The 19,278-nt window shown below is 37.6% G+C and overlaps 1 protein-coding gene across 1 annotated transcript in view; it reads right to left on the reverse strand.

The window, feature by feature from the left end:
• Positions 1 to 358: 358 nt before the first annotated feature.
• Positions 359 to 19,278, reverse strand: part of MMP20 (matrix metallopeptidase 20) — a 46,412-nt gene continuing 27,492 nt past the window's right edge. The window contains exons 7-10 of the mRNA XM_004427400.3: positions 16,723 to 16,859; positions 15,552 to 15,708; positions 1,834 to 1,937; positions 359 to 459 (exon numbers count right to left, since the gene is read on the reverse strand). Coding sequence (XP_004427457.2) covers positions 359 to 459; positions 1,834 to 1,937; positions 15,552 to 15,708; positions 16,723 to 16,859 — 499 coding nt within the window. The remainder of the gene's footprint in view (positions 460 to 1,833; positions 1,938 to 15,551; positions 15,709 to 16,722; positions 16,860 to 19,278) is intronic.

Genomic DNA, 19,278 nt, shown 5'->3' on the forward strand with positions numbered 1-19,278 from the left:
TACATGTTAGGGAGGCCACAAGTAGGCTTTTTTCCAGAAATAAAAACCAAACATCAATTTGCTTTAGTATATTAGGTAAGAAAGAAAAAAATGGACGTCTAACTGAAGAGTGCATTGTGTTGACTGTGATTTTGTGTAAAGTTGACCATATAGGAATTTCCCATTTGGATTAAAATTCTGACTCCACAACTATGAAAAAATTTAGAAGCATAGTTATTTTCAATGAACTCTAAATTGTCCTTAGAATTGAAGGCCATGGGAAGAATCCCTATCCTACATTCTGCTTTAGTCCTTAAAGATCCAGTTACCAGCTGCTTGCAGTCATCTTCATACCTTAAGAAAGACTAGACTTCTCTATTTAGCAGCCGATCCAGGAACTAGATTTCAGCACACTAACCACATCTTCCTTCTCTGTATCATACTTGTATGCTTTTGGTCCTGAAAAGAAGTAAATGTAGCCTAAAAGAGACAAGTTGAAATTGTGGTTACTGAAAATGACTTGCAAATATATAAATGGGAGGATTGTAATTTTCACTTTCTTGAGGTGGTACCAAAGGGGAATTGGGAATTTGTCAAGTGGAAGTTAGCTAGTCCTCTGCACAACTCTCACCAAGCCCTAAAGCCTAACACCTTCAACTTCTCAATCATCTCCCATCTTTCTCTCTGTTCTAGCCAGGGTACAGCCTCCTCCCTGGGGTCATCCAATAGGTCAAGCTAAATTATGCTTAGTGCTTCTGCCCGGGCTGTCCCTTCCTGGAAATCCCCTCCCCATTTCTTTCTCTGGTCAAACCTCTAGCCATTCTTCAAAACCTTGAAACTCCACCATGAAATTTCCAACTACTGATGCTGGTTCTGATCTTTTTTTTTTCTCAGATCACCTCTTGCAATTATTGTGAAGACTATCACACAATTCAACATAAATTACAGATTGTCTTGCTTTCTAGTAATTTCATCTGTGTTGGATGGAGAGGTATTTCCCAAAGACTTAACCATTCCAAGAGCAGAGACCATATCTGGAACTGTCTTCGCATTTCTGAACAGTGTCCAGCTCTGTGCTATATACTCAAGAAAACTGTGTTGACTGATTCAAAAGATTCGATTAAATTTATTCAACCCAGTTCATTTCCATTCAACATTCCCAGCTACGTGTTAATTTTCAGAGTTGAGTGATGAAATGGGGAAAAGCACTGGGAAGGTTGAAAATATGTGCATTTTATTTTATTTTACTATTATTTTTTTTTGTGAGGAAGATCAGCCCTGAGCTAACATCCATGCTAATCCTCCTCTTTTTGCTGAGGAAGACTGGCTCTGAGCTAACATCTATTGCCAGTCCTCCTCCTTTTTTTTTTTTTACTTCTCCCCAAAGCCTCAATAGATAGTTGTATGTCATAGCTGCACATCCTTCTAGTTGCTGTATGTGGGATGCAGCCTCAGCATGGCCGGAGAGGCGGGGCGCGCGCCCGGGACCCGAACCCAGGCCGCCAGTATCGGAGCGCGTGCACTTAACCGCTAAGCCATGGGGCTGGCCCGAAAATATGTGTATTTTAAAGATGAAAAAGGTAACTTTAACTTCGGTGGACTTGATGATGTGGTTCACTAATGAATTGAAGCTATATTTTTAAACCTTTCATTTGCAAAGAGAGACATAATGGCAAATGTTTTATACTTATTCCTTCTAGTGGTTAATCTGGTTAGCTAAATTGATAAGGGACTCATGACCAAAAATAAGAACCAATGACTCCTATTTGGAAACCCATTTTCTGTTATGTTAAAGCAGAGCTCAGACTTCTTGTTATAATTTCCTCAAAGAAAGTTTTTGGTGGAAACACTCACCATTCAATTCCACAGCAGCATCTATTTGGCCATTAACTCCTGAAAATTCCTCTTCAGTATACTTTGGATAGTCTTTTTCCATTTTCCTTTTTCGTTCATCATAGCTGGAAGAGTATTATTTCATAAATAATATTAATAAGGGGTTTTTATTGATTGTAGATGACACTGTGCTGGTTAGACATATTCAGCCAAGGCTGACTTATGACTTACTTTGGATCTCTCTCTCTCTCGTTTATCTCTCTCTCTCTTTCTGCCACACACACACACACACACACACACACACAAACACACACAAACACACACACATTCTATCACTACTCCCCCAGGGTCCTGAGATTCTGGCACTACTAGTTTGGGAGTTATTTGCTCTAAACAATCTCTCTAAAAAATTGTTAGATATACTGCTTAGAATTAGTTATTCTATATGTTATAGCAACATGTTCCTATAATTAAATAAAAAAATATATATAGTCTTTCCTTTTGAAAGACTACATATATTTTTAGTGCTTTATTTACTGTTGTAATTATTCTCTCTCTTTCTCCATGTATGAATTTCTTGGCTCACCAAACAGTTGAAAGCCCTTCACTGGGGCTTTTATTCATGGGTTTCTTGCCATGTACCCATAGAGAAGGGATTGAACAAATAATGCACAATAAATAAATGAACAAATACGTGAATGTTCAATGGATAGATATAAGAAGCAAGAAAATCTGGAATACCTGAGCCTCTGCCTTTTAAATCAATTAAATTAAATTAAATTGCTTTTGTTTCCTGGAAAGATTATACGACTGACCGAATAGTAGATTAGGTATTTTTTTCTGGATCAGCAACCACCATGCAGTGGTAACGCTGAAGATTAGTTAATATATCTCTTTGTGATCTAAACTACCCCTTGTAAAAAAGACTGTGACTTGTATGAATCAGCATGACTTGTATGAGTTCAGCGTGTAGGCAAAGCAGACTCTCCCCTCTTCAAGAATTCATTTAAAGTGTGAGAAAGTCCCTTCTTCATCAGCACAGAGCTCCCAGTGGGAACATTCCCAAGGTGGACACCCCACTCCTTTACCACCAAAAGGTCAGACAATTCGTCCCGGTGCCTGGGCCACTAGGCAGTTTCCTGTGGCAGCAGATCACCCCCACCATCTCCTGCCTCTCATGTGGCTATGACTATACAGCCCAGGGGACAGATCTCTCATGACATTGAGCAGGAGTCAAATGTTGGGAAAGAAGTCAGGCTGAAACTAGTCAGGCTGAAACTGACTAGAGAGTCGAGCTGCTTTATGGAGTGTGGAGGATAGGAGTGAGGCTAACTCTCCCAAACTCCCTTTCCGGGAGAGCCATTAGAACCTTCCAGTAGACCAAGGGGAAAACCGAGCTAGGTGAGTTACTGCAGCACAAATGAGAATGGAAACCGCTTTCTGTATTTCATCTTCATCTGAAGTGCCAATACAGAGTGTGGGGCACCCGTACAGAATTAGCAGCAGTGATTGCAAGGTGTCAGGAGTGGAGCTAGGAAAAACTGGAGAAAAACAGGAATAGCCCAGGGACATTGGCTCCCCCACGGCCTAGATTTCTTTTATTCACTTTGTTCCAGAGGCTGAAATCTGGATTCCTTTATTAAAAATGGAAGTGCAGATTTCTCTTATTAATTAACATATTAATCTTTGTTCATTAGGTTGTTTTTCTTCTCTTACTTCCCTAAGAGAGTTGTATTGAGGAAACGAAAGCCTTGATTGCAAGGAGCGAGGAAGATAATTCCAAAGCTTAAAATATTTGGGGAGTGGGGTGCAAAAGAAAGGACAAAGTGACTAAGAGGCCTTTGGTGCGTCTGTAGACGTAGAGGCTGTCAGAGAATGTGACCTATTTTGAATTCTTTGCCTAATGTTGACCCTATGCTCAGGGAAAATGGTAGAATGCCTTTCATGTCTTTATCCTCTTTTGTCTGCTCTGAATAGAGGATAGGAAGCTGAGCTATTATAATTAGAGCTATGGCTTATCTCTATGTATGTTAAACAGACATTTATGAGTGAGTTTGAGAGCTTAATCACCATTTATACTGTTTTATGGCAAAATGTGTTTTCAGTTCCCAACAAATGACTGACTAAAGAATCTTTGTAGCAAACCTCTGGCAAGTTGGGATCTGCTTCTATTATACATAAATTGGGTGGAGAAGTCTGGAAAGTATGAAAGGACAGAGCAAAGATCTTCTTTCTTGAGAATAGAGACACAGTTTAAGTAATACAGTAATAACTTTTAAAGAGAAAATAATGACTATTAATCCAACAGAAAGATCTGAAAAAGAGATTTTTCTCTTTTTATCTCTTCACTTAGTTCACTAAGGTGGGTGGTGGTGACATCCAAAATCTTATATATACCTATTCAGAGGATAACAGGTGATAATATTGTATGTAAATAAAATTTTAGAAGAAATCTTAGAGAAGCAATGTCCATCTCAGAATTTTAGTTCTCAATCGTATTTATAAAAACTTATGCAAAATCCTTGGCAGAACTGTAAAATCACTGTTTCTTTCCTCCATCCCTTCTACCACTTATACACGTTCACGTACTGCTTAAAGCCGTTTCGGTCAATAACGGACTACATATACCATGGTGGTCCCATAAAATTACTACCATATAGCCTAGGTGTGTAGTAGGCCATACCATTTAGGTTTGTGTAAGTACACTCTATGATGTTTGCACAACGACAAAATCTCCAGATGATGCATTTCTCAGAATGTATCCCCATCATTTAGCATTGCATGACTGCATTTAACAGTCCCTCTCCCTCTCTGGCCTCCCACCTTTTATCCTAGAACTGCTTCCCAAAAAGCATTACTCTCAACAAACTCTATTTCAAAATATTTCAAAATATCAGTCCGACACACAAATCACCATTTTGGAGTTAGCTGATAACATGTTAATATTTCATTTGGACCTTTTATGTAGACACTGTGTAGACAGGACCTACATAACTAACATAGGTATAGCAAGTAAGAACATTACCATTAAATGATCAAAAGAAATTACCACCTATTTTCATTATCATTTCACAAAGAAAAGAAACTTTAACACCAAAAAGGCAGAAAGGACATAATCTCAGAATTAAAGGTGGTTCTCGCCAATAACATGTCTTTATACTGACCCCGACCACGCTCCCTACATTTACAATATTGTGCTGTTGTTTTTATTCTGCTGTGGACTAGTGAAAACTTTGTGATGATCTAGCCCCTGGTTTGTGGACAGATATTCGAGGATTTCTTTTATAGAACAAAGAGCATAACGTACAGTAAGATGGCTCTGAGTTTGAATTTTGATGGTTATCTGCTGGCTCCATCATCAGGGGAAAGTGCTCTGATCTCTAAGCCCTGGTTTCCTCATCTGAAAAATAGTGGCCATGAGGATGAGAGAAATTTACACACACACACTGGTGCCTGGCACATGTAGTTACCCAAGGCAAGCCCAATCCATAAGACTTTGTAGTTTATTTTGGGTCCAAGACCCATTAACTCTGACTGGCTAATATGAGGTGGAGTGGACTTTGTGATTTGATTTGAGATTCCAAGTCATCAAGGAGTTTAATCTTTACCTAACCTTTACATACACCTCAGGATAACATTTTGCAGCAGTAGGCAAGGTTGAGAAGAGGTGGAGAAAAGGGGGCTACAGACTGTTGGAGATTAAAAAGAGGTAGTCCAGAGAACCAAATCAAAGAAAGGATTATGATTAAGAAGGTCTACTGGTATGTTGAGGATTATATCAAGGGTAAGAGAAAAGGAAATTACATGACAAGATGAGACTCATGGGGATGGGTATCCTAATTGACAGTAAATAAATATGTAAATGGTGAAGAGAATGAAGAATGACGGTATGTGGTGGACGGGAAGAACTTCTGGATTTGGATTCAGAAGGCGTGAAATACAGCCTCAGATGGACCACTTTTTAGCTGTGTGACCTTGACCCAATCACTTAATCTCTTTGAGACGCAATGTTTTTAACCGTTAAATGGAGATAGCAGTACCTACTTCTCAACATTGTTGAGAAGGCAGATGGGAAAATGAAAGAATATGAGAAAAATATTCAGCACGATTCCTTACACACAATAAACCATTAATAAATGTTAGCTAAATTTGAATACTTAAGGAAAGAAATAAATTTTACTGTGAATATACTATACACTAGGTACTTGTTAAAATCATTGCACACATTTTCTCATTACAGAGGTCTTGTTCGGGAAACCTAAATACCAACTAAAAATGATTGGCCTGTAACTTTATTTTCTTCATGGGCATTTGTTTCATAGTTTATCATTGATTAATGGGTATAGATATTAAATAAATCATTGCTGAGAGTTAAACTTTACTAGTGGTATCACAGTGCCAAAGATTATATCTGATGTGATTTTCCAGATATATTATCTTACTCTCCACCTTTGTAATCTAAGGACTTGGGGACTATTTTGGTAATGTGACTGCATTTTGTTTAATTTTACACTCAGAACTTAGATTGTTAGGAATTTCTGGTATTTTGATTGTGATGATTTCTATCATATGTCAATGGCAAAACTGATTCCATTCTGCCTCCTTTGAAGTACTGAATGGGGAGTTGAGTCTGCTAAAGGATGCTTAAAGAGAATGTGAGAAAGGACGGCAAAAAGGGGAATTTATTGATAACGTATCTAAGATACATGTTTTCAGGAAGTTTCTTCAATGAGGCCTTTCTTATTGTGAAAGAGGATATCTGGAATGGATATCTCAGTGAAATGGATATCTGGAATGCCCTTGGAAGCTGATAATCCACTTCTAGCCAGGAATCACAGGGCTTTCATGGAGGCAGGGGCTTTTGCAATCTACGCTAGAAAAGGACAGAGGGGAGAGTGGTCAGGAATGAAGAGAAGGGAGAAGAGTGAGAAGCCTGCCATGTACCATCCCAGACAGGAGTCAGGAACTGGACCCCATGAGGAAAATAATTGTGAGAAGATTCTGGAACAAAGAATATGTAACAACATGGAAAAATATTGATGGTCTGAATTACCACCTGATTATATGATAAAATCTAAATTTATCTCTGCAGCCTGAGTTCTCTGAGTTCAAGACCTGTTCGTCCAGCTCTCTTCTGGACATTCCCATTCTCAGGTCCCACCAGCACACCAAACTCCACATGTACAAAATGGAACTCCTATTTATTCCTTTAATTCTATTTTACTTCTTAATTTTGTTCTTTCCCCACTGAATGGCCTTAGTAACCTTGTCAAAAATCAACTGACCATAGATACATGGATTTATTTATGGACTGTCAATTTTATTCCATTGACCTATATGTCTATCCTCATGGTAGTGTCACATTGTCTTGACTACTGTTGCTTTGTAGTAAGTTTTGAAATCAAGAAGTCTAAGTCCTTCAACTTTGTTCTCCTTTTTCCAGATATTTTGGCTATTCTGGATCCCATGAGTTTCCATATTTTTAAGTATTTTAAGATCAGCTCGACAATTTCTACAAAGAACCCAGTGGTACTTTGAGAAGGATTGTTTTGACTCTGTAGATCAATTGGGGGAATATTGTCATCTTAAAAATATTAAGACTTCTAATCCATGAACATGAGATATCTTTCCATTTAGATCTTGTTTAATTTCTTTCAGCAATGTTCTACAGTTTTCAGACTATAAGTTTCCACTCCTTTTGTTGAATTTATTTCTAAATATTTTTCTTTTTGATGGTATTGTAAGTGGAATTGTTTTCTTAATTTCATTTTCAGATTGTTCGTTGAAGTGTATAGAAATACAATTGATTTTTGCATACTGAACTTATACTCTGCAAAGTTGCTGAACTCATTCATTAGTTCTTACAGTTTCTTTAAAGGGTTTCATAGGCTTTTCTATATAAAAGATTATGTGCCTTGCAAATAAAGATATTTTTACTTTCTTTCCAATCTGGATGACTTTTATTTCATTCATTCTTGCTTAATTACTCTGGCTAGAACTTCCAGTACAGGTTGAATAGAAGTAGAGAAAATGGAAACTTCTGTCTTGTTCCTGATTTTAGGGAGAAAGCATCCAGTCTTACCATGGAGTATGATATCAGCTGTGGGTTTTCATAGATGCCTTTTATCAGGTTGAGAACATTTCCTTCCATTCCTACTTTGTTGAGTGTTTTTATCATGCAACAGTGTTGGATTTTGTCAAATTCTTTTTCTGCATCTATTGAGATGATCATGTGGTTTTTGTTTTTTATTCTCTTGATATGATGTATTACATTAATTGATTTTCAGATGTTAAACCAGACTTGCATCCCTGGGAAAAATCCCACTTGGTGATGGTATGTAATTCTTTTTATATGTTGCTGGATTTGGTGTGCCAGTATTTTTGGAGGATTTTTGCATCCATGTTCACAATAGGTATTGGTCTGATGTTTTGTTTTCTTGTGATGCCTTTGCCTAGTTTTGGCATCAGAGTAATGCTGGCCTCATACAATGAGTTGGGAAGTGTTCCCTCCTCTTCTATTTTTTGGAGGAATTTGTGAAAAACTGGGATTAATTCTTCTTTAAATGTTTTGGTAGAATTCACCAGTGAAGCATCTAGGCTTGGGTTTTTCTGTGTGATAATTTTTTGATTATGAATTCAATCTTTTCACTTGTTATAGATCTACTCAGACAGTCTATTTCTTCTTGACTCAGTTTCATCAACTTGTATCTTTCTAGGAATTTATCCATTTCATCTGAGTTTCTAATTTATTGGCATACAATTATTCATAGTATTCCTTTAAAATCTATTTTACTTCTCTAAGATTGATAATGATGTTCCCTCTTTCATTTCTGATTTTAGTAATTTGAGTCTTCTCTTTTTTACTAGGTCAATTTAGTGAGAAGTTTGTCATTTTTGTTCTTTTCAAAGAACCAAATTTAATTTTGTTGATTTGTCTCAAATTGCTTATATATCATCTACTTCTTTTATTTTCACTGTATTCTTTATTATTTCCTTCTTTCTGCTTGCTTTAGGTCTAATTTGCTCTTTTTTTCCCAGTGCCATAAGGTGGAAGGTTAGGTTATTGATTTGAGATCTTCTTCTTTTTTATTTATTGAAGTATAATTGATATAACATTATATTAGTTTCAGGTAGTATATAACATAACTTGATATTTGTATTAGATTTTTCTTCTTTTTTTAATATGGGCATTTACAGCTATAAATTTCCCTTTGAGCACTTCCTTCACGGCATCCATAAGTTTTGGTATGTTGTATTTTTATTTTCATTCATCTCTAAGTATTTTTAAATTTCCCTTGTGATTTCTTCTTTGATTCATTGGTTGTTTAAGAGTATGTTGTTTAATTTCCACATATTTGTAAATTTTCTAGTTTTCCTTCTGGTATTGATTTCTGGCTTTATTCCTTTCCGATCAGAGGAGATATTTTTTGTGATTTCAATTGTTTTAAATTTATTGAGACTTGTGTTGCAGCCTAATATATCATCTGTCCTGAAAAATATTCCGCATGCACTTGAGAAGAATGTGTATTCTGTTTTTGTGAGTGAAGTGTTCCACAGTTATCTGTTAGGTCTAGTTAGTTTATAGTGCTGTTTGAGTCTTCTTTCCTTATTGATCTTGTTGTGTAGTTGTTCTATCCATTACTGAAGTCTCCAATTATTATTATTTAATTGTTGTTTTCTCTCTACATTTTTGTCCGTTTTTGCTTCATGCATTTTGGGGCTCTGTTGTTAAGTTCATGTTTGTTTATAACTGTTATGTCTTCCTGGTAGATTGACCCTTTTATCACTATAAAATGTCCCTCTCTATCTCTAATAACATTTTTTATTTTAAAGTCTTTTGCCTGATTTTAGTATAGCCACTCTAGCTTTCTTATGGTTGCTGTTTGCATGATATATATATATATATTCTACCCTTTTACTATCATTCTATTTGTGTCTTTGACTCTAAAGTTTCTCTCTTGTAGATAGCATATAGTTAAATCTCGTTTTTTTTCATACAGTCTGACAATCTCTGCCATTTGATTGTATTGTTTAATTCATTCATATTTAACATTATTGACGTAATTGGATTTATATCTGCCATTTTACTTTTTGTTTTCTACATGTCTCCTATTTCTTTGTTCCTCTATTCCTCCTTACTGCTTTCTTTTGCATTAGTGAAAATTTTCTAATGTACCATTTAAATTTATTTCATGATTTTTTTTCACTACATTTTTTAAAGTTATTCCTTAGTGGTTGCTATAGGGCATACCACATATATCTTAATTTGCCATAATCTGCTTCAGATTTATACTAACTTAAGTCCAGTGAGATATAGAAACATTACTCCTATATTGCTCTATTCTCTACCTTTTTTATTCCACAGAATACCCTTTTGTGGTATTATTGTTATACATAGCACAACTGTATATGTTACAAACCCCAAAAACACATTATTATAATTACAATTTTATATAATTTAATGTCTTTTAAAGAAGTTGAAAAAAAAAGGGGAGCAAGTATATATTTATAGCTTTTGTAATATTAACCTTCTTATTTACCATTTCTGGCTCTCTTCTTTTGTTTATATAAATTTGAGTTACCATCTGGTGCATTTGCTTAGCCTCATACAGTTTTTCTCCCATGAACCTACTTTGTGCTGTTTTTGACAAATATATTTTTATATGTTACAGAACCCAAATACAATTATATATATATTGTTTTATACAGTTAATTTTTAAATTAGTTAAGAGAAGAAAGGAGAAGAAATATACATTTATACTATCTTTTATAATTATATAATTACATATACTAATGCTCTTCATTTTTTTATGTAGATTAAAATTATTGTCTGAGGTCACTTGTGTTCAGTCTGAAGAACTCCCTTTAGTATTTCTTATAAGGCAGATGCGCTAGAAACAAATTCTCTCAGTTTTTTTTTATCTGGGAATGCCTTTATTTTGCCTTCATGTTTGAAAAGTGTTTTTTTCTTGGAGCACTTTGAATACATTTCCCACTACCTTCTGGCCTAACCGGTTTAGCTGACTTCCAGTCTTGGCCCCCTCTAATCCAGTCACACTGCTGCCAGAGTGATATTTTTATAACTTAAATCTTTTAGGTTACTCCCTTATTTAGGACATTTAAAGATATTCTTCTTTTCTATAGAATAAATACTGATTTCCCTAGAAGGGCACAGGTTCTCTGTCATCTACAACCTGCTCATCCTTGGGCCGTATCTCTCATTCTAGCCCATGTTCTAGTCATACAGAACTGCTTGAGGTTTTTCCCATATACATAGGCTATTTCATGCATCAGTGCCTTTGCTTCATCTGCTATCTCTGCCTGGAAGCCACCGCCACCCCTCCCACCTCCTGCCTGGGAAACTCCTACTCAACTCTCGAGATGAAGCTCAGTCATTGCTTCCTCTAAGAATTCTTTCCTGATACCTTTGCTAGAGCTGACTGTTGTTTGTTTTGCCCCACTGATCCCTGTGCAGTCTTCTATCAGGCCATTTGTATTACTTGGATTGCTCTTAATTATTTATCTGTATATGTACTCTCAACTGTAAGACTTATCGAGGGCATTAATAGCACCCAACATGAATTGAGTACTTATTGTACAACACGCATTTCACATTTTTCTCATTCATTCCCACAATTCTATGAAGTAGATACTATTTCTGTCCCCTTTTTGAAGATGATGAAACTAAAACAGAAAGGTGATCCAAGTTGCTGACGATTGCTGTTAGAGTTGAGATTAACACTCTCTTACTCCTGCCCACACTCTTAAACAGCAAACTCTATGCCTTCTCTTGAGTGTCAAGGTCCTAGTACAGAGCCTGACATATAATCATGCCCAATATATGTAGGTTGAATGTGGTAATTTGGTAATGAATTTTTTAAAATTTAAGATTAAAAAACAAGATATTTAACTCTACTCATCTTTCTTATTTGTATTACTTTTTATTTATTTTTCTATGGTGGCTAAGTATAAGATTCTTAAATAAACAAATCCATTTCCAGTATTCCTGAGGCATCCAGGGAGGAAAGAATGTGGAAGACTGTGTCCTACTTTGCATCAATTATACTTCCAGTCTATCTTTATAGAAAGAGTGATTTAGGGATGGAAAAGGGCCTGGATCTATAGATTTGCAAGACACTTTACATAAAATTCAGGAAATACTGACCATCTCAAAGAATGACAGAATTGATGGCGCTCCCTAGAAACTCCTTGGTGTAGCTTCTGTTCTATTGGTAGGTGAGGGAGAACATCTAAAGAGAGAAATTAGCTATAGGTGATGGAAGTAATGTAAAGAAACAAAAATTTACTGGATCATAGGGGCCTGCTAGAAAGAGGAAAAAAGGAATAAAAACAAATGGACGTGTGGAGAAGTAGCCTTAGTTGGTAAAGTTTAACCAGTATGTCAATCCGTGAGGTAGCATGTAATCGCATCAGCATGGTAGAGCCCCTTGTTAGGTCTTACTTTGTGGTTCTCTGCGGGTTACTCCCCTGTAAGTTACTACTATGCTGACATAGTGTCACTCTTGAGCTTAAACCAATCTGGCCCCAAGCAACCCTCAGTCCTCAGTGGAGGAAGTTTCACTCAATAGTCTTCTCATGGTATCATTTACTAAAACTGGTCCCAAACCCTGGAAGTTCCTGGAGAATTCCCCTGACAACAAGCATATCCAGAGACTTTTCTTCCCTTGGCACATTATTTGTGTCCCAGACTGAATGAACATGAGGACCAAAGAAGAACCTGAGGAATGACTAGGGAATAAGTCCTAACACACTGTCAATGGATGTCAATATAGTAAATTCTTGGTCTTCTATATTTTTGAGTGTGGCAATGTGCTTTACCTGTAGAACTCATTTGTCTCCTCTGCCCTTTCCTCCTAGCTTCCTCCTTCCTCCTGTTTAGATATAACAACTGAAGCTCCATTGGCCACCTTGAATCTGGTGGCAACCATGAGAGTGGAAGTTGTGTGTTAACAGTGGAGCAAAAGGTTAGAAGAAGCTTGAGTCTCTAATGACCATGGGCCTACCATACCAGCCCTAAATCTGTTAAAATTCAGACATTTACATATATGAGAAAAACACGACCCTCATGTGTTTAAGCCACAGTTATTTTGGGGTCTCTGTCACTAGCAGCTGAACACAATTTCTAACCAATACAGGGCTTCACGTGACAATAAGATGTCATACACATGAGGTCCTGTTAAATAAAATATGCAGAATTCAGGGGAGAGTTTTTTAATAGAGCTGATACAATAGCTTTTTCTGAACTTTTGAGCTGTAGCTCAAGGTTGTTTGTTCTATTCCTTAGTGCATAAGTCAATGTGTGCATTGAAGTGTGTAAAGTAGAAGACCGTCATTGTTGAAAGGAGTGCCTATGCTTTGCCAAAAGCAGTAATTTCAGTGCAATGTCAGAGTCCTTCAGTATTTAAAAAGGAAATTCCCTTTGATCAGCTCTTTGACTGGATTGCTGCTCAGAGGAACATTGAGGTTTAAGCAATCATTTGTTAATTATCACAGCTTTTTTTGTGTGTGTGTGAGGAAGATTAGCTCTTAGCTAAAATCTGTTGCCAATCCTCCTCTTTTTCTGAGGAAGATCGGCCCTGGGCTAACATCCGTGCCCCTCTTCCTCTACTTTATATGGGCCACTACAGCATGGCTGGACGAGCGGTGTGTCAGTGTGTGCCCAGGATCTGAACCTGTGAATGCTGGTCCGCTGAAGAGAAGCACGCGCACTTAACCGCTGCACCACTGGGCCAGACTCTATTACAGCTTTTAAAGTAGTTATTTGTTAATTACCATATAAGTTCCTACTGTTACTGAACAGTTGCTTTTTTTGACAGTACCTACTATGGGCCAGGTACTGTGCTAGGTGTCTACATGCATTATTATCACTTAATACTCTCGATAACCTGGGAGGGTTAACGTTAAAAGTGCCTACCACGATTTCCTTCTCTTACCAGCAAAATGAGCTCTTTAACATTTGAGTTAATGCCTTAGACCAACTTTTCAATGTATTTGTTTTATCTAGATTACTGAAGTCTTTTCCTTAATAGACACTTACAGAGGCCAAGTTAGAAAGTTTCAATATTATTTGCTCAGGGGGCATTAGATATCATTAAAATCAGAGACTGTCTTCCTCCCCAATCTTAAATTTACAGAAAATTTTAAACCTTTCATCAAGCCTCCTGTGTTAGCTGTTAGGCCTTAATCCTGCCTGGCTGGAGGTGCATGCTTTACTGTGGGTGGTAGATTAGTCCAAAGACCAGGTGATAAATGGAGAAGAGAAATAATGGGAGAGTGGATAATCCCCCCAATGAGAATGAGGCTGTTAACAAGCTTTGGAAAATTAACTGCATAATCCTAACATAAATGCCCTTATACTCCCACACATATGCTCTCTCCAACTCATTCTCTGAAAAATCCACAATGGGAATCGAGTTTCTCAATATCTATCTTCCCGTATGTCAGTATTATGATTACAGACACCTTATCTTAAAGAAAGACTTTGGAGAATCTGCCCAGCAGATATTAGGGGCTTAGTAAAGGAATTACTGTCATTATTTCAGAAGGGAACGTCTAAAAGAAAAATAGCTGGTTTAGTGGTTTAAACATTGGACTGAGAGTGACAACTTGTGACACCACATGATACTTTGAGCAATGCTACCAGCGCTCTCAGTGGCCCAGAAGAGTTAGCAGGGTCCACATTTGTTTGGCATTCATTTTTATAAAATAAATTTTCCTTTTCTACGCTCCAGTTACATTACTTTCTCAGCTCCAAATTGGGGAAGATAATATCAGTCAGGTGGAAGAAGATGACAAATATTTATTTACAAATTTCTATGTCACAGAAATGGTTATTAAAAATAGACGATATAAAATAAAACAAAAACTCTTGGACCAAAGTTGGGTGCTCTCCTGCTTCCAACCAGACCCTATCATGGGCCTAAATTGTTTAGCATAGTCACCTGCTTAGATTCTGTTTTTGCTTCTCTCTTTTGAAGTTCAGCAAAACAAGCAACGCCAAAGTGAGAACTGGGAATAGAGGGGAGGTGTGCAGAGGCAGAGCTTGGCAAAGAGATGCACTCATTCTTCAACATGAGTCAATTAAGGATAGAAACCCAGTAGGTGAGATGATGTGTGACCCCGTGTGTAGTGGTTGGATGACAGATGACACCTTACTCAGATCTGCTTACAATAACCTCCTGCAAGACAGGCAGGGAAATTATATATGGTCCACTTTGGATAAGAAGAATCTTCATGTCCTAGGTTGGATAAAAGGAACTAGCAATAGGGCCTTTTCCTTTCAGCAGAACTTTCCTTCAAAGAGCCCCACAGTCATGACCACATCCGTTTTGCACAAAATCACCGAGTATTCAGGAATGCATTGGTACTCACATAACAGGGAGTCAGTTCTCCCCTCAGGCATTCCCCGTGGGTAGTTATGTATTTGGGGATGCTGCATCCACTCTTTTAGGCCACTGGGGATCCAGTTACTGAGTGCATTGAAAGATCAGGATGTTTGGTGTCCTAGAGACCAGAGAATGGGATTAATGACTGAACATTTCACTTATCATTTGGATGGTTCCATATCTCGAAGACAGTGTCAAGCACGAGTAAATGGCACCCCAGTGGCCAAGAAGAGTCAATGGGCCTATTGCAAACTTGCCTTTCATTCATTTCTGCAAAAGATTTTTTCCTTCCCATTGAATACATTTGGACAATCAAAAGGAGAAAAACCATACCTGTAGTATTCGTCTCCCACAAAGAAAAGGGTCTTCTGCGCATCCTTGAGATAGACAGCAGCATCTATTCGCTGCACGTACCTTGGGAATCCAAAGTCATAAATAGTCCGAGGAGGACCTTGCATTTGGAATCCTCTTGTTATCCAGTAGTGGGGGCCTGAGAATAGAAATTAAAGTTTACAAAAACTCTGTACCACTTGGTGATACACTTCACTCATGAGGATTTCTATGCAGGATCATAAATGGGGCTAGTTTCTGGGATATTTGCCATGGCTATAACCCAATAGGAGATATAAACCTCTAACTATTCAAGTCAGTAAAAGATTTAAAATTTGCCCTAAAGACAAAAATCCCTAGCGATGCCTTCCGAAAGCAATAATGTTGATACAACTGTGTCTTAAATTTAACACATTAATATTTTCAAGATACCTTTCATTTATATTTTCATTTCAGTCTGATATATCTATGAGAGAGAAGGGGCAAGTGACACGCAAATGCTGTGATTCTTAACTTAAATTGGCACTAGCCTTCTATTTTTATCCCTTAGCATCAAGAAAATATAAGCTAAAACTGATAGTTAGCACTTATTGGATAACTTCCATTGGCTAGCCATTGTCACATCTTCAAGGCTGATATTACTATAATCATTTTGCACAGGAAGAAACGAAGGCTCAGAACAGGTAACTTCCCAAAGTCATTCAGATAGTAAAGGGATGGAGCCAGAGATTGATATTGTGTGTGTCCACCTCCTGGAGTCACAGGCATCCCTCCACTCCCCGTTGCTTCTGAGCATGACATAGCAGCAAGGTATTGTTCTCCTCATGGGGTTCCATGCTGGCTTTGTTAATTAGAGGCTTTCAGTAGAGTACGCCGTGTCACTCTGAGCAGAGGTCCTAGGAAGCAGGGACCAGGTTTCTAGCTCCCTGGGCACTGTCACTTAGCACGGTGCCTCACTAGGGTAAAGTCTTGGCTCTGAGAACAGTCTGATAGTCATCGTCATCCCTGTCATTGTTACAAATACCATAGAGTGGCATTTCATACCCAACCTGAGGAGAAGGAGTGACCAGAACACGCCTCATGATCACCGAACAAACGCTGATAGTAGTGGATGTTACAAACAAACTGGGTACTGCACCCTGCCGTTTCTTTCTTTGGGGAGTCTGCGGGGTACCTTTAAAGAAGTAAGCAGTGCCCCTGTCAGCCACTTCGTAAGCTGCATCCACATTAGACATAAGCTGGGGGAAGGAGCTGGTGATCATGCTGGGTCGGATCCCTGCCGCCAAGTGAATCTGCCGACGCCAGAAAATCCTATTGGACAATCCAAAAGAAATCAAGATCAAGGATTGATTTAGATCTTAAATTGAACTTGGACTGAAATGTACTGCAAGGCACACTTCAGAGGTCATTGCTGAATGCCGCTTTCCCTTGTCTTGTTTTTAAGGAGAATATAACGTTTTGGACCTTGGTAAACAATTTCTTCTCCCTTTTCATTCTCTTAGCATCTCTGCAATCCCCTTTCCTTCATTTATTTAAGGACGTTCAAAACATGGAAGGATATGGCAAGGAAATAACATCAATGATGTACACATTTAAGCTGTACACATTCAAGCTGTACACATTCCTATTCCAAATATCATTTGATACAAATTTCCCTTTCCTATTCTGATCTTGTAAAAACTAAAATCTCACAAAGATAAATATGATCCAGGTGAACATTATGAATATTATCTAAATGAACCAAACCTTTGTGGTTGAGAGATGCTAATTATTTCTAGTAAAAACAGCAAAAACGTTAACAATTATAAATGATCATGTTGCCTATATAGTTATCTATTGAAAGTGTTTATATCGTTGAACCAGATGGCTAATTAACAGAAAATCTGGTAACCATAACTTAACTTAAGGTTTAGCAACTCATCCATCTACTTATTCAATATTATTTCCATAAAATTGTGGCATTATACACAAGGGTACTGGGCTGAAACTTTCAATGTAAATGTAGTCCATTTTGAATTCTGGAGATGAAAATCATTTTTGTAAAATATGGATAATGTGCTTTATTCCACAGAAGCTAGAATCAATACATAAAATTGTGGACAGGGAAACCGTAAAACAATATTGACATTTAATTTTCTGTGTAGTTATTGTAGAAACTCCTCAAATCTTATGTTGAGTTTTTCTATTCAGTTAATTTAACAAATATTTATGGAGCACCTATCAGCAGGTACTGTGTAGATATCAAGGATGAAACACTAAACAAGACCCAGGCCCTGCCCTCAGAAGCTTATAATCTAGTAGTAGAGACAGATAGGTGATTAAGCAATTATAAGTCAGAGTGACTAGTGCTACAGAGAGTTAAGTTCAGGATGCTCTGTGAATACAGAGCACACCCCACAGAAGGGATACCCCATTGCATTTAGGGGTTTGGTGAAGGCGTCCCAGTGAGTCAATTTAAGCTGGTGATGGAATCTAAAAAAGAACCATATTGAGAAGAGAGAAATACTTCTTCATGTTTCCTAAGCAGCATCATGATGCAGAAGGAAAAGCACATTGTGTTTTAGAAGATGTGGTCTAGAGTGTCAACTCCACTGCTGACCACCATCTCCAAATCTCAGTTTCATCATCTCTCAAATGCATGTAATAATACCTGGCCTCTCTCATGAGGATCAAATGAGATAATGCATATGGAAGTGCATTATAAACTGTAAAGTGCCATATGGTTAGATATTGTTCATTTAAAAAATTTTTTGCCTAGGCCTTAACTTCTCACCAATTGGGCACCCACCATAGACAATACACAGGGTAGAAGGAGTCCATTTATGGTACACAGCCTCCCCCCAGGGCCTAGCCATCACAGACTTATCTAGAACATATGTATAAACAGATGAAAAACTGAGACTCAGAAAAGCTGGTGGGCCCTCATTTGGTGGTTAAGATCTCTGGTCTTTCTTTGTTCATAACTTGACCCCTTGTCCAATCAGACCTAGCCTTTTCTGAAGCCAAGAGAGACTGCTATTCTCTTCTTTCTCTCCACCACCACAAAACGAGCACAGGTTTAAATATCCAGAAGAATCGAGCAATGAAAATAGATACACAGATCAAGTCAATAGCCCTTAATCTTATCTTTGATAAGGAAGGCAAAACAATGGATTAATTGGGAACCTGATGAGAAATCCAAAAAGCAAGTGTTTTCCAATTAATTCGGTTCCATACATAGTTTTCAAATGTTAACTCTGTTCAAGTCACTATGCTATATGCTTACTAAGGCACAAAGTGTGCATTTCAGGGGATTATGGTGGTGGGGATGAGGAAGTGAGGAAAGCAGGCCAGGGCAGGCACAGACACACCCTCCGATGATAACTGGGCTCTGTCTGAATTACGTGTCTGATAAGGTACAGCTGACTTCCAGCTGCGTTCTCTTTGGGCACCATAAAGCTAGGATATATTTTCTTTCATTTCTCACTTAAAAATCAACAAGTGACTCTAGTCAAAATTGAACTCTATCTTTCATTTGAAGTTACAGGACACTGATGTCCCAAATGATTCAGTATGAGAGGCAGTAAAGTGTAGTGATTAAGAGTGCAGGCAAACCGAAAATGTACCTCTGGAAGTTTTCACAGGTGGTAGAATCTTAAATTCCTTACTAAATAAAACTTGATTTAGGATATTGTAGGTGTTGTGAGGACTAAATTGAAGTAGAGTTGTCATTCTAAACCAAGAGTGATTT

The sequence above is a fragment of the Ceratotherium simum genome, chromosome 7 (genome assembly GCF_057802395.1).
Source record: "Ceratotherium simum simum isolate JZ-2026a chromosome 7, ASM5780239v1, whole genome shotgun sequence".
NCBI classification, from domain to species: domain Eukaryota; kingdom Metazoa; phylum Chordata; class Mammalia; order Perissodactyla; family Rhinocerotidae; genus Ceratotherium; species Ceratotherium simum.